The sequence below is a fragment of the Lepidochelys kempii genome, chromosome 7 (assembly GCF_965140285.1).
Source record: "Lepidochelys kempii isolate rLepKem1 chromosome 7, rLepKem1.hap1, whole genome shotgun sequence".
Taxonomy (NCBI): Eukaryota; Metazoa; Chordata; order Testudines; family Cheloniidae; genus Lepidochelys; species Lepidochelys kempii.
The window spans coordinates 82,322,161-82,348,843 of NC_136386.1; the positions used below are offsets into that span (position 1 = coordinate 82,322,161).

At 43.2% G+C, this 26,683-nt stretch overlaps 1 protein-coding gene across 1 annotated transcript; it reads right to left on the reverse strand.

Annotated features, from left to right (window-relative positions):
- Positions 1–430: 430 nt before the first annotated feature.
- LOC140915197 (broad substrate specificity ATP-binding cassette transporter ABCG2) lies at positions 431–25,130 on the reverse strand. Its single transcript, XM_073354772.2, has 15 exons — positions 24,982–25,130; positions 21,871–21,930; positions 21,366–21,483; positions 17,376–17,531; positions 16,225–16,382; positions 15,662–15,813; positions 14,335–14,427; positions 13,592–13,779; positions 10,801–10,952; positions 10,282–10,371; positions 8,502–8,626; positions 7,414–7,568; positions 2,977–3,066; positions 2,630–2,682; positions 431–578 (listed from the first exon to the last, which is right to left on the reverse strand). Exons 1-15 carry the CDS (start codon positions 25,128–25,130, stop codon positions 431–433), a joined length of 1,887 nt encoding a protein of 628 aa, XP_073210873.2.
- Positions 25,131–26,683: the final 1,553 nt, after the last annotated feature.

A 26,683-nucleotide genomic window follows, 5' to 3' on the forward strand; every position in this document is an offset into this window, starting at 1 on the left:
CAAGAATTTGTGTAGTAAGGATGAAAATGCAAGAATAATTATTGGTAGCTAGAGACAATTCTCCTTTAGCTAAGGGGTTTGTGGCTTGTCCTATGTTTTAGCAGAAAACTATCTTGTGTTCTGTTAACCACACTTGTGTGAGGTTAGCTGATTATTATGGGCCATGGATTGTTATAAGTGTATCTGACCATTTTCTACATTAAAAGGTAAAATACATTTGTATTTAATGAATGTTTTTACACATATGTTGACACTTTCCAATCTGTCAGTCTTGGTCAAATTAACTTTGCATTTACAGCCTTCTGGTGACTGAAGGGAAGAACTGCACAAATCAGGAGGTATCTGAAATCAAGACTATACTGATAGCAGGGGCCAAGGTGAACTCTGCATGACTGCTGCCCTGGTGGAATGTAGCTGGAAATTGCCCGTTTTACTTCCAGCGATTCACTCTTAACAGCTGGATGTAGGCAAAGAACAGGAACACAAGTGACAAGCACAGGAGAGCAACCTCATTCTCCCACAAGCCCCAGGTGCTGTAGTTGATGCCTTGCTGCTGCAAGTACACCTCTCCAGGGACCCTGCAACAAACAGACACGCGTGTTCGGCACTGTTCAAACAAATAAAACACAATTGGTTTTATGTGAAATGTTATGAAGATAAGTTTTAGTGGTGATAAGTGCGAACGTATTAATTAGAACCAGGTGTAGCAAAGGAGGGCACTGTGCAAGTCTCTCCTTCTGTTCCTTTCCCACAGCTTTGCTAATGCAACTAGGTCCTGACCTTGCAAGGTTGTCACTTCAAGTTATTCCAGTCTGAGCCGTGGCTCTGTCAATGCACTGTGATCCTGCCCTGAACCTCTCCTGGACAAAGGCTGCTCCCTGGAGGCTATCTGGAGAATACCAAACTCACTAGCTCTTTTAATTTGTGTAATTAGTCACAATAGCTACTAATTAGTGAAAAATGGAGTGCGTTAACTTTCTGCAACATCTAGCTCTATGATAACCCCTGTAGTGAAGTACTGCAGTGCTTCATTCAGGGAGTGCCATCTTCTCTTTACAGTTGCTTGGAAGCAACTGTGGGGAAGCCTTCTGCTTGTGGACTGCAGTAGATAAGGCATGTTATGGAAGTGATGCATTTGCTCTTGTGGACAGCTGCCAGCCTTGACCCACCCACCTGGATGCTCCCTGAATGAAGAGATGTAGTCCATGTTCAGATGCCTAGAAGACCCTTGACAAATGAACCTGGTTTTTCTAAATAAATGAGCTGTCCTTGTTAATGGGACATTGTACTGGTTTTTAATGGGCCTATTGTATGTCTCTGTGTATTCTGTAATTCTACAGTAGCTGTTGATGTTTTATCAAGGTATATAACTCCTGTAAGGGTGTATTATGTGTCCTGCCTAGTGAGTTCCTATAATGAGCCCTTCTAAGTACTGATGATCTGACTATGTGAGTTCCCAGGTGAGCCATTAAGTGTTTGCAAGTACTTTAACCATAATACATATGCTCCTGTAACATCCCGCTATGAACTTCCTGTGGGCCCACTCTGCGTGAACCTCTGTGGTGTCCCATATGTGGCCTGTCAATCCCTAAGTTCCATAAATGCTTAATATGATCTTGTTGTTCGCTTGCTATATGCCTCCTGTGTTGCCTAAAAATGCCATGTAAAATGCCGCCATGTATTTCTCTGGTCTGAAAATGCTTTGTACTTCCAGATAGGTGACTTCTGTGATATCCATGTTCTTTGTTTCCTGAAAGTGCCTATGTCTTGCATCTGTCCTGACAAATTTTGGTGTGGAGGTACAGGTTATCTGCATGAGGAACAGCCAGAACCAAATTCTAACCTAATAATTACAGTGACTCTTTTATTACCATGCCTGCTGATTTACAATAGAGAAATCTAGTGACATTTACAGATTCACCTTCCCTTGTGTGAGGGAAGAAAGAGATAACTGGAGACACTGCACTGACTATCACACTTCAGAAGGGGAAAAAATATTGTACACAAGGAATAAAAAAACCACTACTAGTTAGAGACATCTACCTATGCATTTTAAATAATTTTAGATTATACATATTGGGTGAGATTCAGAAAAGTACTCAAGTTTCTTGAGCACTTCTGAAAATCTTACCTGTGGTGCAGTTTATATTTAGTGCAGCATTTAAGGTTATATGTACTAGGATGTGAAGAAATGTTACTAAAGCATTTTGTACCCTTTATGCAAGACACATTGTATTAAAAGAACATTTTAAAAATGGTGAAGTTAGAGATTTTGGAAGAATATAGTTATATATTGGAATGACTAACAGCTCCCTCTATTGTGTAGTATTTATTACAGGATATTCCTGTGTACCGTTCTTCCTGTTTATAAGTTAGTTAAACATTGGCTCACTGAATATGTATTGACACTGCAGCCTCTCCTTCAACAGATATGACATCATGGCCTCCTCTATTTATACTCCATTGGGTACCTGTGTGGTATGTCAGACTCCTGTATATCCAAAAATACTCTATAAATTGAATGCTTGTATGCACCCCGGTGGTGAAGTATGTCCGATATGACAGCCTCTACCTTCCCTTGGCTCTTTTGGGTTGTTTTTGGTGGTTGGTGAACAGAGTGAGTACTTACATGGAAGAGTTCAAATGGAAAACTGCTCCTGTGAGCTCATTGATGGTCAGGGCCTAAAACAGGAAACATATGTTTAAAAAAATCTCATCTGTTAGGAAATGGCAGATGAATAAACTATATAGCAAGAACAGAATTTCCTTCCCAGAGACATGGAATGTTCCATTTTGGTTGTGGTCCCTTTCCAACCTTTGAATAGAGGGTGGTCCCAGTATGGAAGAGATTTGGGAAATGCAGCATGACCGTGATGCCCTGACACAATTTTAGCAATTGGGGGATGAAGTTCACTTTACTTTTGAACCTGCTGTTTTGTACTTTGCCACATCTCCCCTGTGAGGGCTGTGACTCACATTCATTCCGTAATGGAAGATGCTGATCCATTTGATCCAGGACAGCCAACTCAGCATGGAGTTCAGGTTTACAAGGAACCCACCAAAGACCTGTAGGAGACAGTGCAAAAAAACAATGTAGAACACATTATTAACTATATGCTTGCCTTTTGTCCCCCAAAGTGCTTGGGAGTTGTTCCTCAGTACCAGACACCTTGAGCCAAATAGTAGCCCTCATTCATGAAAGGAAGAATAGGGAAATTATTTTTTATCAAATATATGGTGTTCCTATCCACTATCTTCTGAGTAGGAAAACAACAATGCTACGGATGTTTACCCAATTTCTGCGTTGTTTAAAAAAAATCTAGTTTAAGATTACTAGTATATTTATTAGCTAAAAATTGTTTTGTAAAATATTTTTTCAGACTATTTGTCCCTAAAGTTTACTAGGACTTCCTAATACTAGTAGCTTTCATTTAAAATGATTAGCTTAGAACAGTAGCTAATGTGTGTGTTCAGAAACTACTTTTTCCATAAGAAATGTCTTTAGTTGTTTTAGAATATAGTGTTTTAGGCATCTCCAGTTGTTTGTTTTGTGCAATGTATTATAATAAAAAATACAAAGGCCATTAAAGCATGGACTGAAGCCTCTTCTAATCATACATCCTAGTGGGGAGAATAATATACCATTAGACTGTTACGAAGGACATGGAATACAAACATGCATATTTTTCGTACAATATGTGTGAGAAGTTAAAGTCTGTAATGTTTTCCATTTTTAAACTGCTTTACAAATATTTAACAAACATCTCAAATCACCCATTTGAAATAGGTAAGGATTACCTCATTTACAAGTGGAAAAACTGAGTCAGAGACTTTGCGACTTACTTAAGATCACAGGTATGGTAATGGAACCGTAAACTGTATTATACTGTTCAGTCACTAGGTGCTGCTGCATGAAAATACCTTATTTAAGCTAAACTCAGCCATACCTGGCAGAGCCTTAAAAGATCTTATGATTAACTTATCTGGGGTGTATAATAAGCAAGCTCTGTAGCCAGTCCATATCTGGTACAGGAATGTGACATGGTATATGGAGTAAACTAAGAACAGAAACGGGGAAAATAGCAACAAAGGTTGCAGGATCTCACCAACATGCCACTCTTTAATGCCCCAGAGAACTTCAGCTTTGACAGACTGGAAACTATATTCTGCAAGACTTCATATTGCTATCCAGCTGCACAAAGAAACTGGAAATATACAGGTATCAAATCACCTTTATGCTATGGGGAAACAGGTAGAACATATCTTTAAATCTTTTTACTTTACTGAAGACCGTCACAAAGATGACTCTGAAAGGGTTCTGGCTAGGTTTGGTGCATGCTTTATACCTCAGAGAAATGTGGTTTATGAAAGAGCAAGTTTTCACCTGAGAATTCAAGAACCAGGGAAAATGTTAAGAGCTCTGCATACATTGGATTTGAGGAATGCAAAACAAAAAATACCAGAGACAGGATGGTTTGGTTATTGGGTTAACCGAAAAAAACCTTTCACAGCAGCTATAGTTGAAGAGAGATTTAACCCTAACCACAGCTACTGAAATAGCAAAACAGTCTAAAATGGTGACACAGTAAAATAGAGAAATTTGTTTTCAGTTTCTAAGCTAGTTTCAGGTTTTTCAAGTTTTTCAGACACTTGAGTGTTAAAAGTCCTTACCATAAAACCCCTGAAGCAAAGAGCAAGAACTCCCAGGCTATGAGGGACAAATTACCAAGAGATGATGCATGTCCAGACAGATGCACACAGTGTAATACATACAGGAAATATGGACATGTTGCAGGTGTTTCATCACACCAAAGCAGTCTGGAAATTGACTCATATTACAGACAAACAAGAGCCATTGTTTCTTGGATATATCACTTGTGATGCCAGAGCCTGCATGCAGAGTGAATTTAATATTCAGGACAAGACTGTTGACTTTAAAACTATCTCAGGAGCCAATGACATTATCTCAGAAGGGACTTACAATCACCTTTAACCTCTTGTAGAGATGACGAGACACAATTCTGACTAGCCCTGGAGGTATTCTGAACTGCATGGTCCAATTCACCACAGAAACAGCCTACACAGTGTGGCAAAGTACCTTGTTCTCCTCAGCAGATTCAGTCCTTGTTAGCCTTGGAGACACCTGCTTGGGCAAGGCAAATCCTTACAGATAGCACAGGATCTAGTTATTCCTTTCCCTGATCAGTCCCTTGTGTTTGTTTTCATTCCCTTCTGGGGAGGGAGTGCAGCCTCCCTTCCTAGAAGGGTTCGGTGTCTTGCTGCCCTTAGCCTACTGGCAGCATCCCTGCTTTTCTCACTCCTGTCCCCCTCCTTCCAGGATGGGGAGGGTTTAAAAAGGACTCCAGCAGTTGGAGCTAGCTGAACCTAATTAGCTCCCTAGCAACCCCTTTTCCAGCTGAACCTTATTTCCCCCTGGTTACCTCCTCAGGGGACAGGGAAAGGCCTTTTAATCCCCTGGGACTAATTACTACCCCTCCCTTTTTTGTAGCTGTTTGTCCTCGGTTTACCACACTGTTTGTCCTGGATTTACCACAATAGACAAAAGCTATGCATTCAGAGTGCATGTGACTAAAGGATCAAAGACCAACAAACTTTGCAGCTGCAGTGTGGCAGCCATGATGGGTCTAGTGAAAAATATGGAAGAACCTGATGGAGGATTTGATGATATTGTACTGTTGAAAGGACATCTAGTGCAAATCAACTTGAGGTAATACTGAACCATACAGTGTAAACACTACTAGCAGAGAAACCTTGAAAGAAACTAGCTGCAGGATTTATGCAAATTTAGAGGACATCATTACCTGGTTGTAGTGGGCTATTTTTCCAGATATATAAAAATAATGTACTTGAAAGATATAACATGTCGCAGTATTATCGAGAAATTCAAATGCACTTTTGCTCACTTCAGTATTCCAGTACAGCTAGTGACAGACAATGGACCACAGTTCACTGCAACAGAATTTAACTGAATCCAAATGAAATATGTTTTTGACCATATTACTAGCGGTCCATGTTACCCACAAGCGAATGGAACGGGTGAGAGAGCTATACGGATAGCCAAGAAAATCCTACAGCTGGAAGGTCCGTTTCTTGTTCTTCTGAGTTACAGATAAACACCAATAGTGGTTACTGGATATAGTCCAGTACAACTCCTGATGGTAAGATACCTCGGAATGATTGTAGATACAGTCTTTTCCAAAACCGGAACAAAGTGCCCAGACATGAAGAGAGTAGCCAAGTCAGATAAAAAGTCTAAAGAGTTTATGAACACTTTTACAACAGACATCGTTCAGTTAGAGGACTGCCAGGTCTACAACTTGGTGACTGTGTTCATGTCATGGATGGAGAAAAAGGATGAACAGCTCCAGCTCTTGTAAAGAAAAAGAATCCAGCACACAGATTATATGTGATTGAGACTGACAACGGAGAGTTCAGCAGAGACCATCAACATCTACAGTTTCTTTCCTCAGAAAGAAAAATCAGCAGAGCAAACTGTACAGATGGCAGATGCAGAACAACAAGAGAATACTCAAGGATTCCAAACCAACTACAGCCTGTCATTGAAACTAACAGACAGCTAGATGACCAAATTGTTACATATTTGGGTCATATAATTAGAAAACCAGTATGATACAGACACACTTAGCAGACTGATATGTACTGAATTTCAAAGACAATGCGACAGTGTAAATATTGTAAATGGTAAGAATATAGAACTTAAAGGGGGTGATGTAATGGAATTCTAAACTGTACTATGCTGTTCAGCCACTAGATGGCGCTGTGTACAAAATACAGTAGAACCCTGTTTATCCGACCCTCCATTATCCGGCTCTCCATATTAACCCAACAACCAGCGCACACAGGTCCAGAAGCGGGCAATCTCTCCTGTGGCCCTAGATGGTGCTGCAGCCTCACAATTTCCCATTCTCCGAATTATCCAAATTTTTGATTAGCCAATCTGGCTCTGGTCCCAATTAGATCAGATAAACGGGGTTCTGCTGTACCTTATTTACACTAACCTCAGCCATACCTGGCAGAGTGGTAAAGGATCTTATGATGATCACATCTGTGTGCATGAGTAAGCTCTAGTAGCCAGTCCACGTCTGGTACAGGAACATGACAGGTGCAGAGGCAGAATGAGAACTCAGGCATTGCTGACTGCCTGTCTTGTGCTCAGACCAGACCTCTCCGCTTAGACCAGCTGTACTAATAACATATTGTTTATAGCTACAGTTGCTCTGTATCTTGCTTTCTTCAGATCTGAGCACCCCTGGAATATGGGATATTTGAAATCCGGATCGGAACTGAACGTTGAGATTTCGGCCCATCTCTGATTCCAGTAGGCGCTGTACACCCTGCAAGGCTGCCCTTGAGTGGATAAAAAGTTCTCACCATCATGAAGACGAAAGGCAGTGCGATTAAGACATTAGCGATGGCGAAGGTGCTGACGCTGGCGCTCACCAGGAAGGCCATGCTCACGGCTGCCAGATTTGTCAGACTGAGGGAAAGAACATACAGGAAGAAAGATCCTGCATCCTGTTTCAGACCTGTGTATGGGGACAGAGAGAAAGTGACTAAGTACTGTGGAAAGGTCTGGATCCATAACTGGTATTGCCATGGAACTGCTACAGGCTAAGGTGGTTCCCGCTACAGGACTCCAACTTGGCATTTTCTGGAATTAAAGGCTTCATAACAAGCACTGCAGTGGGGATGCTTTCAGTGCTGGATCCATAGCGTATCCCTCCAGGACAATGTTGTGAGAAATCTCCCATTACTAAATTTTGGTTTGTATTTTGGGCATGGTTATGACAAAGCTCAGTGGATCCATGAGGAGTTTGCAGGGTGGGGCTGTGAGTGCCAGATTTACCACTAAAGAGCAGCTAGAGAGTGCATCCCTCAACATGTTTCTATTTACTAGAAATCTGGGCCTGTTTTCATCCTAGTGTATATAATCATGCTAAAATTAGCAGTTTGGCTGCGTGGGTTTGTTTAACTCTTCACATGTCTCAAATATTGAGATCATTTGACTGATTTTCCTGCACTGTTCGCTAAGCTCTGGGGGAAACTTAGAAGGCCACACTGCTGGAGTCCTGTCGGGAACTGATACAGCACTGCTTTGTGAAAACGCAACCAACTGGAGTCAGAGCTAGTGGTATACTAGAAATAAGATGATTTTGTGTGTGGGTGTCTTATTATTGGGGGGGGGGAAGAAAAAATAATGAATAGAGGCATCCTAGGAAGTTCTATACAAAGTTTGTACATAAAAAGAGAATTTTTTACCTCTGATTATGAGCAATGTGACCTAGCGGCAAAAATTAATAACAAAGCACAATCACCACAAAAATCTGTGCAATATGACATTTCAGACTTGCCAGAGTTTGATATTACCCCCAAAGTTTTTGTGGCATTTTCCCATGGTGATTTTTGTCCTGAATCACTTCCTCAAAGAGGTGCTGAGCTAAAGGAAATTCAGTACTTACCCATCATGAAGTACGATATGGCAGAGAACATCAACAAGGGGATGATACGATTGGGAATCAAATCAGCAAACACCTTGGCCAGAAAATATGCTGAGGTCCTGTAGTATCCCCTGGAGCTCTCATGTCTGGAAAAATGTATGCAATAAATAAAAACATTGAAAATCAAAGAGCTACTTCATACATTTACGAGATATAACTCTATAACCACTTTAGTATTTCAGTCCTTTCCTTACTTCTCTCTCCCTCAATTTCATCAACTTCTGTCTCCATCAGAACTTTCTTCATCTCCAAACAGATATGCCATTAAATAATTAGTAAGCACAACATCCTGAAGAAAAACTATTGCCTTCATCTTCATCTTTGATACACCTCTCTCATTTACCCTTACTTTCATAAACATATGCATTCAGCTTTATCTTCTACTATTTCTGCCTCCTGTTTCTTCCTAGTCTGTAAATCTTCCTATCACATCTAAAACATCACCACATATGATTCTATCCTGACTTCTCCTCTGATGAAACTCTCCTCCATGCTTCTATCTCCTCTTGTCTTACTGCTTGTAACTTCCTCTTTCCTTCAGTGGTCTTCCTCTGACCCAAATTTCAATTTGTCCAAAATGTGGTGGCCAGTCTCTTCATCCATATCTAGAAATGTGAAAACATCAGAAATCTTCTCCAGCTTCAAGCTTCTTGTCTGCTTCAGAATCCAGTAATGCAATTTCTCCTATTCAAGGCAGGGCTCTATCTTACTTTCATTGATTGCAAATTATGTAGGATTATACCTTAAGTTCTTAGATGAACATGCCCCAAATACACACACACAAATACACACACTCTCTTTTTTTCTTCAAAGTAATCTTTCCCTTTTCTGTCACCCCGTCCTCGCTCTCCTCAAATATCCAATTCCTTTCTTTCCCGCCATCGTGGTTTCTCCAGAGTAGAATGTAGAAACTGCACCTTTCCTGTATTTAGTCTTTTCTTTCTGAAATGTGTCCATTCACTTCTCTCTGCTGTTATTCTGCCATGTCTGTAGATGCTACTTGTATGCTATACTGTGATTGACCGAACAGAGTGTCCTTATATTTGCATGTATAGATTTCAATTGGCTATGATTGTATTTGTTTTGAAATAATACTGAGCATTTTAAAGTTGGGAGCTGAGCCAGACTTTCTCAGCTTCATGATCTTCTGGCGATTTCTAAGGTCCAGCTGGACCTAAATTCTGTGACATCCTTATTTCTGAGGTGTTCTGGTGTTGAAATCTGGAAATTCTGTGGTGAGGTTTAGAAAAAGTGCACAATTTTTTTAAATGAGTGAAACCTGAAAATGAATAATACAATCTATTCATTATTCCTGTGTCTTTTTTATTTTGATGTCAAAATCAAGACATTTCACGCTGCCACAGATTTTTAGTTTTTAAGGTGCTGCTGATTTTGGTGTTGAAAATGCATAACTGTTGTAAAAGCTGTTGGGGGAAGGTGAAGATTTCGGTAACAGGACAAGGAACAGATGGGGCGTTTGGCATCTTGGGAAGGCATTGGAAATAGTTTGGGATCTGACATCTACAAGGCATCTGAGGCTTTTGGCATTAGGAGTGGTGATTCATTTTCTCTTTCCCTTCCTTTTTTAGACAGATGTGGACATGATTTGAAATTTTGGGAGGGCTTAATTATTGGAGCACAATTCTGTGGTGGTGGGTAGATCTGCAGCAAACTCTGCAGCCACAGCCTGTTTATGCCTGTTTCCAGCATTTTGATTTGAAGGAGTTTTAGAGTCACTCACATGAAGAGTTTTCTCTCATTGATGAAGAGCTCCACTGCAGACAGATTCCCAAAGACTTGATTGATGACCAGGAAGAAGAAAGCTCCTAACCTGCAGAGAAGGGAAGAAAAGGAAAAGAGATTTATTTGGAGTTCTCTGCTGGACTTGTACACAAAGGGCAGAGAGTTCTCTCATGCTTTTTACGGCTCTCACATTATACTGCCTTGGAAGTTAGGTTTGGGAATCAGGTCCTCACCAAGGTAAGTGTTCAATTACAGGTGGAAAATTTTTGAGTCTGTCACTGTCCTCCCTACTGGGAATATTCCCTGATGTCTTCAGCAGATTTTGGTTCCATATCAGGTTCCCTCTCCTAACTCCTTGGGTGCCCCAGGATATTATGCTCACTTGGGCTACTTGAAAGGAACTTGTCTGCATCTCTTCATTCATTCTGGAAGTGAGCCACTCCTTTCATCTATCCATCCATCCTCCCTCAGACTACCAGCTGGAGGAAGGGACTAAAGATTCTGTTCTTTCTCTCACCTGTTCTGAAAGGCTTCAGGCAGAGTGGCTGGTACTTGGTAGAAAATGAGCCCCACCAATATGGAGAAGAAAGTGCCCAAAAGGAGCTGACCAATGGATGTCTGAGGATTCCTCAGGATGTTCTTCACATTGCGATTGCTCACAACATACAGCTAAGGGAACATACATGAGTGCATAATTTATACATACATACATTAAATCTCCTCCTTGAAATATCCCAGGCCAGTCCATTGGACTTTATTTTTTATTGAGGATTCTTTACAACCCTGATGTTTGAATCCTGATGTTCTCTTTGTTTTCTCCCCTGCTTTCTCCATGCTCAAAACTGCATGTTGAAGCTACCATCCATCCTAGCAAAGGAAACTAGCTGCAAGTTCCTTTCAACTGCACTCTTCACAGGGATTTCTCTTGAGTGAAATGATGCTCAACCTCCCGCCCCAGACACTGAGCAAGACTGAGCCCTCCCAAGATGTGCCTGCTCTAATTGATTGGAACTATGACCCATCCCCACACACCATGCATGGCAGGTGCATAGCAATATCCACAAGGCAACAGCCTCAGATTGGTGCGATATGAATTCTTTGAAACCAAGTACTTGGGATTTCCCAAGCTCCCATTAACTATTATGTGCAAGCTGTAGCTAGGGAGCCTGCCTCTAGTGGAGAATATAATCTGGAAAGTTTCGCATCAATCTCACTTTCATAAAGATGGCTTCTAAACCAGACACAGGCAAATGTCAGAGAAACAGTCTCTCCATTGTCTGCAGCAATTGTCCATTCACCTTTACTCTGGAACAATGCCAAGCCACTCAACACCTGAGAGGAGTGTTTCCCAAACTTGGGAGGCCGCTTGTTCAGGGAAAGCCCCTGGTGGGATGGGCCAGTTTGTTTACCTGCCGCCGCAGGTTCGGCCAAATGCGGCTCCCACTGGCCGTGGTTCTCTGCTCCAGGCCAAAGGAGGCTGTGGGAAGCGGTGGCTGGTAGGTCCCTCAGCCTGTGCTCCTTCCCGCAGCCCCCATTGGCTTACAGTGGCGAACTGCAGCCAGTGGGAGCCACGATCAGCCGAACCTGTGGACACGGCAGGTAAACAAACCGGCGCGGCCCGCCAGGGGCTTTCCCTGCACAAGTGGCATCCCAAGTTTGGGAACCACTGCCCTAGAGCATACATGTTTTACTTATGTATCTCCACATAGCTATTCTTATTTAAAAGTACTTCAGTCATCTTCAGTAGTAGTTCAGTGCACTATAGCAATGGTAAACTGCAGTATTCTGGATAATTACAGTAGAATACGGTAAGGTGTTTTTTTTAAGGTATCTGACTTCTAATACATAATTTTCTGGTACTTAGTTAGGCTTTTAAACTGCCCTCCTTTCCCGTAGATATGTTATCTTGGTGTGATGATATGTGTAAAGGTTAGGAATTGGGTACATCTGTGCATGTCAGAGAACATTGCCTTATTTTCAAAGACTGTAATAGAAGTAGAATGAGCTCTGAAGCTCTTGTCATTTGTTCACACATTTGCTCACACAGAATTACATTTGCAATCAGAGAGAGACTGCGTATCTGATTTTTCTCATGATTTAAAAAAATTAACACCACGCTCTCAGTGGTGCATTCTTTACAACTCCCGGCTGCCTGTGCCTGAGATGGAAGTCATTGTCATAGGTAAACATTCCCTTTCTGATTTTTGTTTTAATCTTCCCCACTTTCCCTGCCCACCCCCCCGACTCAGTGTACTCGGTTACTTTGTAAGATCAGTAACATTAAACATAAACCCCATCAATATACAGGCCAGATCCTTAGATGGTGTAAATCAGCATGGTGGCCTTCACTTTAATGAAGTGATGCCAATTTACACCAGCCGAGGGTCTGATTCATGTTGTATAATGTAATTTACGTATCTCTGAAAAAGTTTATTCTGTTCCATCCATTATATTATTTTTAAGGAAAGTTTTCAATTTACCTGCCTTAAATTGTTCCTTAATTTCACAGTTTATTTTGAATGATGGACTATAGAAATCCTTCCCCAGCATGACAGCAAAAGTACCTGCTTCTTCACTGTACATTGCAACCTCAAATTACTGAAGGGGAACCTTCTGAGGTGAGTACGTGGGGATATGCTTTCCTAAAGGAAAAGCAGGGTTAGGCTCCTCATTAAGGGAGAAGTTCAACTCTGTGGCTGTGGAGGTTCCTTGGCAGTGGCACCTGTGCAAGTCTGCGGCACAATGGGGTTAAATATGGGGGGAGGCTAGTGCGGCGCACGGCCCAGCTCCATTGGGTCTCCCTGCACAGCACAGTGTAAGGAGGAGTAGATCCTGAGGATCCACTGCTGTGTTAATCCTCTGGTTTTCATTCCTTAGAGCAGGGAAAACTGGGGCCTTGCAGAGCTGCTTCAGCCCAATGCCTCTGCAGAGTGACTCAGTGGGTTTCTTCTCCCAGCGGCCTCGTGGAGATACTCAGCACACAACTTGCTAATTGGCCAGGGCACAGGATCCCTGAATCTGGTCCTATGTGGTTACAAAAATTAAGAATATTTATGTTGCTGGAAGGATTTAGTCGGGGTTGGTCCCGCTTTGAGCAGGGGGTTGGACTAGATGACCTCCTGGGGTCTCTTCCAACCCTAATATCTATGAAGTCTTAGACTCCGAGGTCTCACTGGAATTGCTGCACAGTGAATAAGTCTCACAAGGTCCTCTGCAAGAATCTACTGATTGCTGCTTTAAGACCACAAACCCTGAAACCTTCCTTTTCTTGTGTCTTTTATGTTGCATTTTCCTCCCTTTTCCCTCACCTGGCGGAAGAATGAGGTGGCATAGGTGGCTTTTGTTGGAACTGCATCGCTGAGGTGGCTCTTGAATGACTGTAGGTTTTCCAACTCTTCCTGCAGCTGCTCATAATAGTGGGACTTGTGGTAGTAGACGGGCAGTGGATTCTTGTCACTACAAGAGCTGCTATGAGAATCGGACTCTCTCACTAAGGCTGCAGACAAAATGGGACAGCCCCAGGTCAAAACTTTCCATTCCTGCTTCAACTTTGCTTTTGAAGGATTTTGAAAGTGTTAGCCAACTCCCAGAAAGGCGACAAAGATTGCTAATAATCACACCAGCATTTTTATCACTGCTAGTAACTTTCTAGTCACCATTTGCATACCCTTAAACACAACTGAAAAGCAAAAAGAACCACAGCAATCTGCATATGAATTCGATGATGCCTTGGCAGGTCTGCTTGCTAAAGGGAAAATATAGCATAAAAATGTTACTCTGAGACTGCATCTGTATGTGCGTAACACTGGCAAGTGATTGAGGTAGAAGGGAATTAGCACCATGCGTGAACAAGAATTATTTTGAGGAGAATCCAGTATGTTGTGTTCAGGCTCTGAGCTAAATGCTGGAATGGGCACTGCAGAAGTTTGGCTACCTCTGTTTTACAATCCCGATGTATTTTTTGTTGAAGTGGATTTGCAAGACATTGTCCTAGCTTCTGTCTCACCACCACCTCTCTCTTTCTCAGCCAATGTAATTTTACAGCACTCACCTAGCTCTGGACTAGGCTGGGACTGCATGATCTCTCCAACGATGACATCCAGGAAGAAGTCCAAAGGATTGTTAAATGCTTCACACTGGTAACCTGAAATGCACCATATCACAAGAGAAAATAAAAGCTAACCTCACACCCAACTAGCAATGTGAGAAAATGACAAAATCTCTGTGCTAAATATCATCCAAAATACTATGTTTAGTCTCAGGACATTTTGTGGCACAGAAGTTTTCCTTTTTGAGATTTTGGGAAAATGGACAGTTGCATATTAAAACCTGTGAAAATCTGAGTTCACACATTTTAATATGATAATTTGTCTTGATTCAATTAAAAATGTTGAGATTTTCAATTAACCTATTTCCACTCAAAAATGCTTCTAATGTTGAATGCAAAAAAAAAAAAGTGAAATTACATCAAGTAGGACTTTAAAAAAATTAAGAAGAAAATGCAAAAACCTTTCATTTCAAGGGTTTTGAATTACATCGCAAACATTTTGTAGTGCCCCATACCCCGCCTTCCCAGAGAGCCAAAGAACCGTTCAGATTAACCAACCAGCCTCATGTCAAACTAGTGCCTCCTTAGCGACAATAATTACCTTAGCCAAACCAGCCTTCTCTTAAAACACATCAACCAGCTGGGCCCTCTCACAGATCAGTCCTTCACAGCCAACTTCACTCCTAAACCAACTAACTTACTGGTCAACACAATATCTCACAAAGGAACCTGAAATAAACCTCTTGTTTCTTTTAAATGGACCTGTCTGTCTTCCCGATGTATCATGCGTCTGTATGTCTTCTAATCTCGTGTGAATTGAACCATCTACACTTCTCCTTGGACCAGTTAAAATATGTTGCTGTGCATTGATGCCTGTCATTCCTCTTCCTCAGGATGCACATGGCACCCCTGTAGGGCAGCACTTTCTTATGTTTTCCTCGTCTGCTTCCCCCACTTTACTATCTCCTAAATATACCCAATCTCTGCTGTCTTTGTGAGTTAGAGTCCTGGACAGAGAGTTAAATCCAGCTCTTTTGCACGGGTTGGGCAAAGCACAACCATGAAGCAATGAAGTTGGCCTTTGCACACTGTGAGTTGGCGGATGCAGTTAAGATTTGAATCAAAACCGTTTTCCATGATGTCCTTGAATAGTGAACTGCTTGCCTGTCTGACCGAGGTTCTCCTGGTGCATCCTTTTATTTGCACTAGGTTTGTGCACCTAGAAACCTTGTCTGCTACTGTTAAGGGTTTCATTAACAAACACCCATGCGTAGCTGTCCTGTAGCAGTAGGAAATATAATTCTCATCCTGCCGCAGTCTCACCCCCTACCAATACTGTTGAAATAGCCAGTGGACTCTTCGGCTGGTCCTGCATAAATGATTTCTCCCTTGTTCATCAGCGTTAGATGATCAAGCAGACGGAAGATGGAATAACGTGGCTGGTGAATAGAGAAAATCACAGTTCTTCCTTTCCTGGAGAGTCTGCAAAACAGAAGAAGCACGTGGTAAATATCACAGTCCCAGGCCAGCTAGAATTTAGGCCTTAATTTGAACTGTATTTTGGAGGCAAAGCCACATTAAGGTATTTGCTGCCTATGTCTCTAAGGGCTGTCTAGATGGAAACTAAATGCCTCAGAGTACTATTTGAAAATAAACTGGTGTGAGCCTAGTTTTCAGACTATAGCTTTATCTCAAAACAGGTGTTAATATGCCTGGCTGCATGCATTATTGTTGACCTGCCTTTTCAATATTTATGCAGAGCCTATGCTGTATATAACCTGTTGATTTGCTAGATCATTGTGAGACAGCTTGAGCATGGAAAGGGGGATAATATCAAAATGAAATTCCAAAGATCTTAATGGAGTGGAGCATCAGAAACAGAGAATGGCTCACTGGTGCAGCAGCTGCATGATGGAATTAGCTGTGTTGGCATCCAGTCCCGTAGTTGGCTCATCCAGGAATATCAGTGAAGGTGCAGTGATTAGTTCCATGCCAATGCTGCACCGCTTCTTCTCACCCCCTGAGACACCACGCAAGAACTCAGTGCCAATCTGATACCACAGAGAAAAGAAAGAAAGCAAAGAACCTCAGAGAGGAGGCAGATGAGTTTAAATATAGGCCGTAGTGAGTGGGTTGATCTGAGATGGACACAAATGGTAAACATATAGCTAGGGGCGCTCCTGTCCTTTCAGTCATCTTCCCACATTTTAACAGGGGGAGCTGTATCCTCTCTTGCGTCCCATCACTCTGAGCTCCAGAAGCCATGCTGGTTTCTCCTTATCATATCATGTTCACTAGATGATTTATAATTCCATTTGTCTTTATTTCAAACAATTCACCTGGCATTGAAATAATCCTTACTGGTCTGTATTTCCCAGGATCAGAATCACCCTCGCCAGGGGGCAAACTGGAAACAAAGAAGTCGTGGTTCTCATACAAGATCTGCCCAAAGAGCCCACCTCTAAGCTCTGTGAGCCTAACAAGAGCACAGTATTGCTCTCTTACCGGACCTACCCTGCTCCCCATCCCATCTCCCTGTCTCCCTCCCATTAAGGGGAGGGAGTTAGAGAGAGAAATGGCAGAAGAGGCCTGCATCTCCAATGTGTAACCCACTCTAGGAGATTGTGGGACTTTGTCCCTCTCTAATGGCTGGCCCATATGAAACATTTGAACCTGCTTCCAGCTGACAGACTCAGTCCTTTAGCTCAGGCAGTAAAACCTCATGGTTTTCAAAACTGAAAGCCCCAGATTGAAACCCTGCTGTTGGCCTAAGCAGGGTTGGATGTACAGTACATGCAAAGTTGCAAAAGCAAATACCTGTGTGTGCTCTGTTCACCCTGTGCATGCAGAGGATAGAATCTACACGTGCAACTCAAATCACCCACCATATCATACACCTCTGTCACTGTTAGTGTGTGAAAAGGGTCCTATCAGGTGCTTGTGCACACACATAAGGAAGCTACTGCTTGAAATGAGAGGTGGTGTTGCTGTGTGAGTACATGTACAACCTCTGCCTTGTTTTAATAAAAAGATAGTACAGTAACCTTGGTGTCAGCACACTCCTGTAGCCCCAGCTCCTGTATTACTGCATTGACCTTCAGCTGCTTTTCTGCTTCACGGTTCCGGCTCTGTGGGAGGCGCAAGCTGGCAGAGAACTGAAGGTTCTCACGAACAGTGAGTGTTCCCATCAGAATATCCTCCTGTGGCAGCACAAAACAATGGAAAACACTTGATTTAAAGAGGAAAATCAGCCAGTGCTTTGAGAGAAAAGACCTCCTTAGTGGGTCCTAGTATCATCAACACTGTTCTACTAATGTGAAGTCCTTACAGATAGACTGTACCCAAAGGGGATTCCTGGTGAGAGGAATACAGAGGTCTAATGGCTTCCATAGAGTTCTCAGGGCTGGCCTTGCCATGAGGCGAACTGAGGCGGCCACCTCAGGTGCCAGACTGTGGGGGTGGGCACCACTAAGACTCAGAGTGTAGAAAATTGTGTCTGCTGCCGGTGCATATGTATTCTCTCTGCTCTAGTTGCACAGAGATGGTGGAGTGCTGTCTTTGAGGAAGGAGGGCACAAGAGACATAGCAGACAGGCAGGAGAAAAAGTTAGAGGGAATAACAGAAAGCAGCAGGAGCTGCAGGGAGAGAGAGGAGGCGGAGCCTCTTATGTACCTCTCTAGCACCCCCAGGAGCCTGGACTGATTAACCCCAGCTTCTCAGGGAGTTTCCTGCAGCTTCCCTGAACCCATTTGAGGAGAACAGTCAGTCAACTGAAGTAGTAGGAGCCAGTTAGGCCCTTAAGACGCTGATATCTTCCCTCACTCAGCCCCTGCTACCAGCCTGCTTATTTGTCTCCTTCAATTGAGTGTTGAGAGCCACTATAGCTGGCACAGAACAGCAGTCATGAGTGAAAGAAGAAAACGCCCCTCTGGGGCAGCATTCAGAAAAAGAAAGAAAGCAAAGGAAGCTTTTCTATCTAAGCAGGAAGGAGCTCTCCTGAGATACGTAGACACAAATGTTCACGATGAGCCTTCCGGCCTCCGTGAGGATGTGAGTGGTGAGGAGATGCCTGATCTTCCAGTTCATCAGAGTGCATCATTCATATCTTCATCTCATATGGATGTAACCATGCACATTCCTGAAGAAAAGTGTAGATCAGAGAAGAGTGTGGTGGAGGCGCAAGAAACAGCAGCTGCTGAGTTTAGTTCTTTAAGTCTAGATGATCCAGGACTGTGGACCCACTTGAGCAGTAGCCTGAGGGACTTCCTTGTACTGCATGGGCCACAGCAAGTGAAAAACTTCATGTTCCCCAAAGACAATGAAAATAGAAGTTTCCATCCAACACATTACTGGCATGAAAATCCCCAATGGTGACCAAGTGGAGAGGCCATGGCTTATGTACTCAAAAACCCAGAATGCTGCATACTGTTTTTGTTACAAACTCTTCCAGTCTAATGTTCCAGGCACACTGGGTTCTACAGAAACAAAGGGCTAGAAATCTGGCATGCCATGAGAAGGCAGAAAATCACCAGAGAGCATTCCATAGGTAGAAAGAGCTTGAGATGAGACTAAGGTTAAAGGCCACCATAGATGATCAGCATCAAGAGAAGGTTGCATCAGAGTCTCTTTATTGGCAAATGTTCTGAAAAGGCTCATTGCCATTGTGAGAATGCTTGCTACCCAAAACCTGTGTGGCGCTTCAGATCAGCTGTATGTGCCAAACAATGGAAACTTCCTTAAAACTGTGGCGGTGATGGCTGAGTTTGATGCTGTACTCCAGGATCATCTAAGAAGAGTCACGACCCAAGAAATGTACACCCACCACTACCTTGGAAAAACAATTCAAAATAAGATCATACAGTTACTGGCAACAAAAGTCAAACAGAAGATTGTGGCAGCTCTGAAGTCAGCAAGATATTACTCTGTTATTCTGGATTGCACACCTGACATCAGTCATATGGAACAAATTACTTTAATGGTGTGTTTTGTAACAACAACAGAACCTAGTGAAAATGTCCCTTTAATGGTGACTGTCAGAGAGCATTCTCTAGAATTTATTGACATTGATGATACTACAGGAGCTGGTATGACAAATGTGCTTCTTAAAAAGCTGGAAGATACGGGAATTGCGATAGCTGACAGGAAAAGTCAGGGCTACAATAATGGTGCCAACACGAGAGAGGAAAGAACAGAGGAGGGGCAGACACGGATCTGAGAGTTAAACCCTCAAGCTTTTTTGGTCCCATGCAGTTCTCATTCATTGAACTTGGTGGTCAGTGATGCAGCATCAGCTTCTAGTGAGGCTGCTGAATTTTTTAATGTAATTCAAAGCATCTATGTATTTTTCTCTGCATCAACTCATCGATGGCAAATTTTGAAGCAACATCTGGGGAACATCCTCTCTGACACTGAAACCACTGAGTGCCACACGATGGGAAAGTTAAGTGGAGGCAATAAACCCTATCAAACACCAAATTGGGAAGATAGATGATGCCATAGTTGCCATTATGGAGGATAATGCTTGGACAGGACCTGTTCATGGGAGAACAGTGGCAGAGGGAAATGGAATCACCAGAAACATACATAACTTCAAATTTCTGTGTGGCTTAGCATTGTGGCATGACATACTGTTTGAAATAAATGTTGTAAGCAAGAGACTCCAAAGTGTTGACCTTGGTATATCTGGAGCAATGGAACAACGGGACAAAGCAAAGTCATACCTACGGTCTTACCGGTCAGATGAGGGATTTCAAAATGTTCTGAAGAGTGCACAAAAGTTGGCAGAGGAACTTCACACTGAAGCTATTGTCCCATCCATTCAAGAATACAAGAGTCACTGAAGAAGAAGACATTTTGATTACGAGGCATGGGATAATCCCATAAGAGACCCCAAACAACAATTCAAAGTTGAATTCTTTAACCAGGTTCTAGATTGTGCAATACAGTCTGTTGAAGAATGTTTCATGCAGCTCAAGGAACACAGCAATATATTTGGAATGTTGTATGATATTCCAAAACTCCTCACTATACCTGAAGAAGACCTACACCAGCAATGCAGGGCACTAGAGACAGTGTTGACACATGATGACATGTGCAATATTGATGCAGTGATTTAGGTGATGAACTGAAAGCCCTTTCAAGATATATTTCAGCAGGATCAACTCCAAAGGCTGTTCTGAAATATATTTGCACAAATAAGATGACCACCCTCTTTCCAAATGCTTTTGTTGCTCTGCGCATACGTCTAACACTTCCTGTAACAGTTGCCAGTGGAGAACGCAGTTTCTCCAAGCTGAAGTTAATAAAAACTCATCTACGCTCCACAATGACACAGGAGAGACTGGTCGGCCTTGCAACCATCTCAATAGAGCATGAGCTGGCCCAGACTGTGGACCTTCAGGAAGCAGTTCAAATCTTTGCAACCAAGAAGGCAGGGAAAGCACCACTTTGATTATTCAAACAGATAAAGATGCCAGTGTTTACTATGCAGACAAGAAAAGTTACATTTGCTGCTCAGGCATTTGAAAGTTAAGTGTTAAAATTTTTGAACAAGGCATTTTAAGTTGTTAGTTCTCCTTTATTGGGGTAGGTAGCAGAGCAGTACCATGAGAGGAGTAGAACAGGAAGACGGCAGAATTGAGACCTTTCAAAGTTTTGGCCCAAGCAAGGAGGTATGGGGGCGTCATTTGAGCTCCCCACCTCAGATGCCATAATGTTGAGGGCCAGCCCTGAGAGTTCTCAGTGGGAGGAAGAGACAGAGACTTGTAGTCTCTTAAGGAAAAGACAATGCTCCAAATGGAGAAAATGCCTATGATGACAGAGTCATGTGGTTATGGCTGAGTGAAGTGATATTTCAGGATCCTAAATTGATACTCTGCTGTAGCCATAAGGAATACACATCTGCAATTAACCAGCATCATGAATCCTTGCCGCTGCACGTCCTGGGCATTTCAGGCTCAGCATACTATTCCAGTGGAAAATCAGATAGGCCTGTGCACAAACTGGGAGGCATCATGGATTCTGCCCTGACTCACCTGCACTATGTAAGCAGAGCATAGGTGAAACTGTGAGTTTGCTGACTTCCCATCCATGAAGATTTGTCCACTTCTAAGCCCCTTCGGGTCCTTCCACCCCGCAAGTACATCAAGGAGTCTGAGGAAAAAAAGGTGACTTTTAACAGTTTCTCAATACAGGGCTTCTCCCCATATCACTCCAACCTATGGACCCTTCCAGCCCAGTCCTGCATGCACTCTCCAAGTTCGTTCAGCTTTGGATTTCCCAACACTGCTCTACTAAAGTAGCTAAGCAGTTGTCTTCAGGAACCAATTTTGTCCTACAGGTATTGCTGTTTCCTGTGGTGAGAGGGAAATGAATCTCAGTATTCAGACTCTGCTCTGCCAATGTACCCAAACCCAGAGCTGCAGATACCAACCCACCCTGGGGTGGGTGGGTATTGAATCTCAGTCCTTTTTCCTTCTTTGCAATAGAAGAGATATCAAAAGTGATGCAAGAGGCATTAATTTATACAGCCACACTTACGAGGTTTTGCCACTTCCAGTTGGTCCTAAAATGGCATTCATTCCAGGCTTCATAATGCCACTGCGAAAAGAAATAGTATTATAAACTGTTTAGGGAATGATTTCACATGACAAGAAACCCAGAGTGGGCAAGCTGGTTAAGTGAAAGCAAGAGGCAGTTATTGGCTGAAAAGGGAATGAGACAGAAGACAGGCTTTCTGATAGAGTGTGTGCTATTTGTGAAAAGTAAACTCCAGGATCGGCCTGGGCACAAATGGCTGCCCATGCTGTGTGATGTGCACTGAGCTGTTCTCAAAGCTGGTACAGACCCCCAAAGGAATGTTTGTGTCACAGCGTGACTTGTTGTGGAGGTACTGAGCTGGAGGCATGGGCACTGAGAGCTGGAGGTAATTGTACAAAGGTAATTTCCAAAGAAAAACACCCACTCAGGCCCAGTCAAAATGTTGCTGCTAAGATCAGCTTCCTGGCTTGCCCTTTGGACCACATCATTCCCAGCCCCCCGTTAAATCTCTTCACAGCCGCCCCCATCTCCACCACATCATATAGCTCCTAATTCTTATCTTTAAGGCTGTTCACAATTTAACCCCACTTTGCCCACTTACTTTGTCTTTATAGTATTGTCAGCTGCCCTCTTTCCTCCACTGATTATGCCAACTCTCACGGCCTATTTGTTCACTTCTCCCAAGCCATGACTCCCCTTTCTTCCATGACTCCCCTTATGTGTGAAACACCTTCCCGAATCTAATCCATAAAGTGACTACACCATCTCCTTCAGATCCATCCATGAGATCACTCCTACTGTGATCCTACCAAACACGGCCAGGTGATACTGAGCAGGCAGGCAGGGAACTGGGATTATTGCTACCAGTATCTTCATTTAGCTCAAAACTCACCCTTTAAACACACATCTGAACCTTCAAACTAGTGCCTGTAGATATGTGTGAACACTACTGTCACCCCAGCCCCACCATCCCTCCATTTGTTTGTTACACCCACTTCTGGCCTCTAATCTTAAACTTAAATTGTAAGCTCTTTAAGATACGGACTGTCTCATCTCTCTGGACAATACACAGCACAGTGGGGACCTGATCTTAGCTGGAACCCCTTTGTGCTACTAAAATATAAATAATAATAAATGATGGTCATACTAAACACGTAGGTGTTGTGTGTTAGCTGGAATCTTGGGCTCCAGTGATTGTTCATAGATCTCCCATATCCCAAGCAAAGGCAGAGCTCATCTGCTGACGCTGGCAATTAAATGATTCACAGTAGCGTTACTGCAGCAGATATGAGGAACCATTATGAGGGGTGTTTTCTGTGAGGCATTCCAGCTCTCATAAAGTATGCACACCAGCCTGGTCATGGTTTCAGAGGGCATCAATTAATCCACAGCAAAGCACACGCACTCGCTGCAGAATCTGCCCTTTGATACTTCGGGACTTCGGAATCCACGGCAGTGCCAGCCTCTTATGTGCTATTTCAGATTTAACATGCTTACCATTTACTCTTGCAAGCCTGGGATTTGGCATCTGCAGCTTTGTGCCTTGAAGCCCCAGGAATAACTTGGGGTCTCTAGCTCTCTGGTCCAACGAAGCTCTGGGTGGATAGCTGAAGAGATGTGATGGGTGATGACAGAGGGAAATGATAATTGCCATAGACATGAATATCCCGTAGCAATTGATAAGTGCAAGGGTACTGGAGTCACTCCCTGATTGACAGGGCATACAGAGGGTGCATAAGGGTGTTTCATCTTCAAATGGTTGGTGTTAGGAGGAAAGGGGATCTTCCTCTGTTGTGCCATGAAGGAAAACCTTTGTGAAATTCCCCGTCTGCCTGCTGTCCCACAAACTGGCAGGGGCTGGCAGTGTAATGCAGCCCACGTTGTTTATTATTTAAGCCCCTTGTTTTAGACACTGTACAAACATATAACAAAGAGATGGTCCCTGCCCCAAAGAGCTAGCATGCTCTGCCTCTTGAGGGAGGGGTGCCTTGTGTTCTTCATCAATGACCCCTTCAGTCAATTAAGGATCAGCCCTGATGGGTTGATAGAGGGCACCCCTTGCTCCTCAGCAGGAAGGATGAAGGGCCTGGGAGATGCGGATCGATAAAACAAGGGGAAAGAGAGATTGGGGATCTGGATATTTCTGCAGGATTGAGGAGCATGTGTTCCTAGGACACTGCTGAATTTCTGAGCTAGCTTTGGTTGGACCAGACACAGAGAGTCCCACCTGCTTGCACTGGCCCCAGAAATATTAAAAATGTCGTTTTGTTGTCAACAATAAGTTGCTCATGAAACCACTGACACACAAACAGTGCTATGAATGTCACTGCCCCTGTGGAAACCTGACTGGTGGTACCTGGGGCCTGCGTGGGAGGGCAGAGGGCTGGGTCTCCAGGTAAGACTGGGTTATAATAACTGGGCCTGAGCATGATCTCCCCCAAGAAGTTGAAGCTCACACAGCAGCATGCACACGATCCAACAGAGCCTGGTGTGAGCACTCTTCCTTTCCAAAATGAATTTAAATCACCAGTACTGATCTAGGAGGCACTTAATGGTCAGGGTCCAAGCTGTCTCACCGCTTACCTATCTTCCCCACTGACCACTATTTGCTACTCTCAGAGATAGCAATGCTCCACAGAGGTGCTTCAACCAAACTGGCTCAGGATAAGGCTCTCCTGTGTATGGGACACTGCAGGAGCACCTTATTGCCGGCAGAATCCAACCCTCTTTGATGAGACCTTCCCTGGTGATGGCATTTCCCTTGGACTATCAGAGAGATTGGAAAGGAGGAAAAAGAAAGAAAGAAAGAAAGAATAACTCAATAATCACCCAGAGAAGCAGACAGAAGCCAAGCAAGGCCATGAGAATATTGCCATTTAGAGCACACTCACTATGAGTATTAATTTTTGGGCAGTACTTAGACATTGCTGTGATAGGAACCACAGACAACCCTGAGACAGATAACTAATTTTATTATGCAATTCAATTGTGCTCTGTCAAATATGCGGTGTTCAATACTCTGATATTTAAGATTTCCTAGGTCTCTATGGCTCCAGAGCCCCATGATTCCTTATTTTGGCTATGCCTTTACAGGGAAGAACCATTCCTTACCTGACATCCCTGAGAATTTCCTTTTCTTCTACTTCTTTTGAGAAAAAGGACTTGGTGATGGGGACAAAGTAACTGATGTTTTGGAAAGCCAGAGCTGGCCCAGGAACATTCAGCTGGGTAACAGCTTCCTGAAAATCAGAGAGTTCCATCCCTGGGAGTCAGCAATCAGTTCAAATTGGAGGGGAGAGGGAATGTCCAAATGTTTCCCTTAGGATTAAAAACCTCTTCAGAAAAAAAAAAAAAGACCCTCAGAAGATTTTGTCAGTCTCCTTGCCACCAAATCTCTGTCTTGCTCCGTCTCTGCTTTCTCATGTCCTATTGTTGGGAAATCTTGCTTTTATCTGTAAAATGTGCTACAAAATCTTATTAGAGCCAAAGTCCTTCTCATCCAAACTGCAATATAATTGTGCAGCCAATAGTATGTTCAGCAGGGTCACAAATGCTGATATCAGACTGTAAAATACAGAAGGCCAGATTCTTCCCTGATGAAACTCCACTGACTTCAATGGTCTTTACACAAATGAGTTTGGCCTAATATGTGGGACATCACAAATGAATGGAACTTTGACACTAGAAAATAACAATAGAACAAAATCATTTGTGAAAGGACCAAAAAGGGAATCCTCAGCAGGGGAAGGTGCACCCCGATCTTTACCTGCTGCCCATCTCACCATCTCCCTGCCTTTGTCAGTCTTGGAACTCCACACAGCTCTGCCTCAGTGTATGAAAGAAAAAGTAAGAAAATGCCAAGGTCTATGAATTTTATAATGCACTGGAATTTCAGCCAGAGAGACATTGGTGAAAGAGGCCCAGATCATGCCTCCTTAAATTACATTTTCTTTAGTATGCAAAGGGTAGAGGGGGCATGGGAATGTCATAATACCATTTGGACAGTAGGTGGCACTGATTACTTACAATTTTGAACTTTGCTTTTGGCATCCGCTCTGTTCCCAGCAGGCAAAGAGTGTATCCAAGTAAATCTACAGTGCTGTCTCCTTGGAGGCATTTTAGTCCTAGACAACTTCAGAGTGATGCAAAGTAAAGGCAGGGCTTACTGTGGTGTGGCATGTGTGTGTGCTGTGTGAGTGTAGGCCATGATGAAGGGGGTTCATATGTTTGAGATTTCTGAAGGCTGAGGGGGCACAAAGATAATCTTGTTCCAGGCACTTCCTTCCTGTCATTTTCACAACAAATGTAACATAAGATGTGACATGCAGGGGGAAAGGATACAATTCAGAAATGTCCAGGGGCAAGGACCCGGAGGAGTCTGGAGAGGTGCAGCGATCTGCATGCTGGATAAATATTAGACCCACCATCTTATCCAGCAGAACCTTACTAATTGTACAACAGGGAGACCCCTGCTAATAGGGTTGCCAACAGTTCCCTTATTTATATAGAAAATTGCCTGTCCCATACTAAATCAGTACAGGACGGCTTTTAGCCTGTATTTCAACAGCAGGGGAGCTATTCTCACGGGTGCATCTTTCCACTCCCCTCCCGACTCTGGCCCTTCAGTGCTGCACAGGAAAGGCACAGATGGCCATGTTCAGGAACTAGGGTTGAGAGGGAAAGATGTGGAAAGATGTACCCGGGAGTCCTGGCTCTCTGCTGGAAAGGGCCCCTTGCTGACTCAAGCGCTTGGCCCAGTCTGCTTTCCCTGTGCAGGCTCTGTCTGGCAAGGCAAGTGGATGGGGATGTGTGC

Coding starts and splice junctions, on each gene's coding strand:
- LOC140915197 (XM_073354772.2), bottom strand. CDS start 25,130: ATGGAACTCTCTGATTTTCAGGAAGCTGTTACCCAGCTGAATGTTCCT. Junction 16,383..17,375: donor AGGAGTGTGCTGACACCAAG/GTTACTGTACTA, acceptor CTGTGGTATCAG/ATTGGCACTGAGTTCTTGCG. Junction 15,814..16,224: donor ATCATGCAGCTGCTGCACCA/GTGAGCCATTCT, acceptor TCTGTTTTGCAG/ACTCTCCAGGAAAGGAAGAA.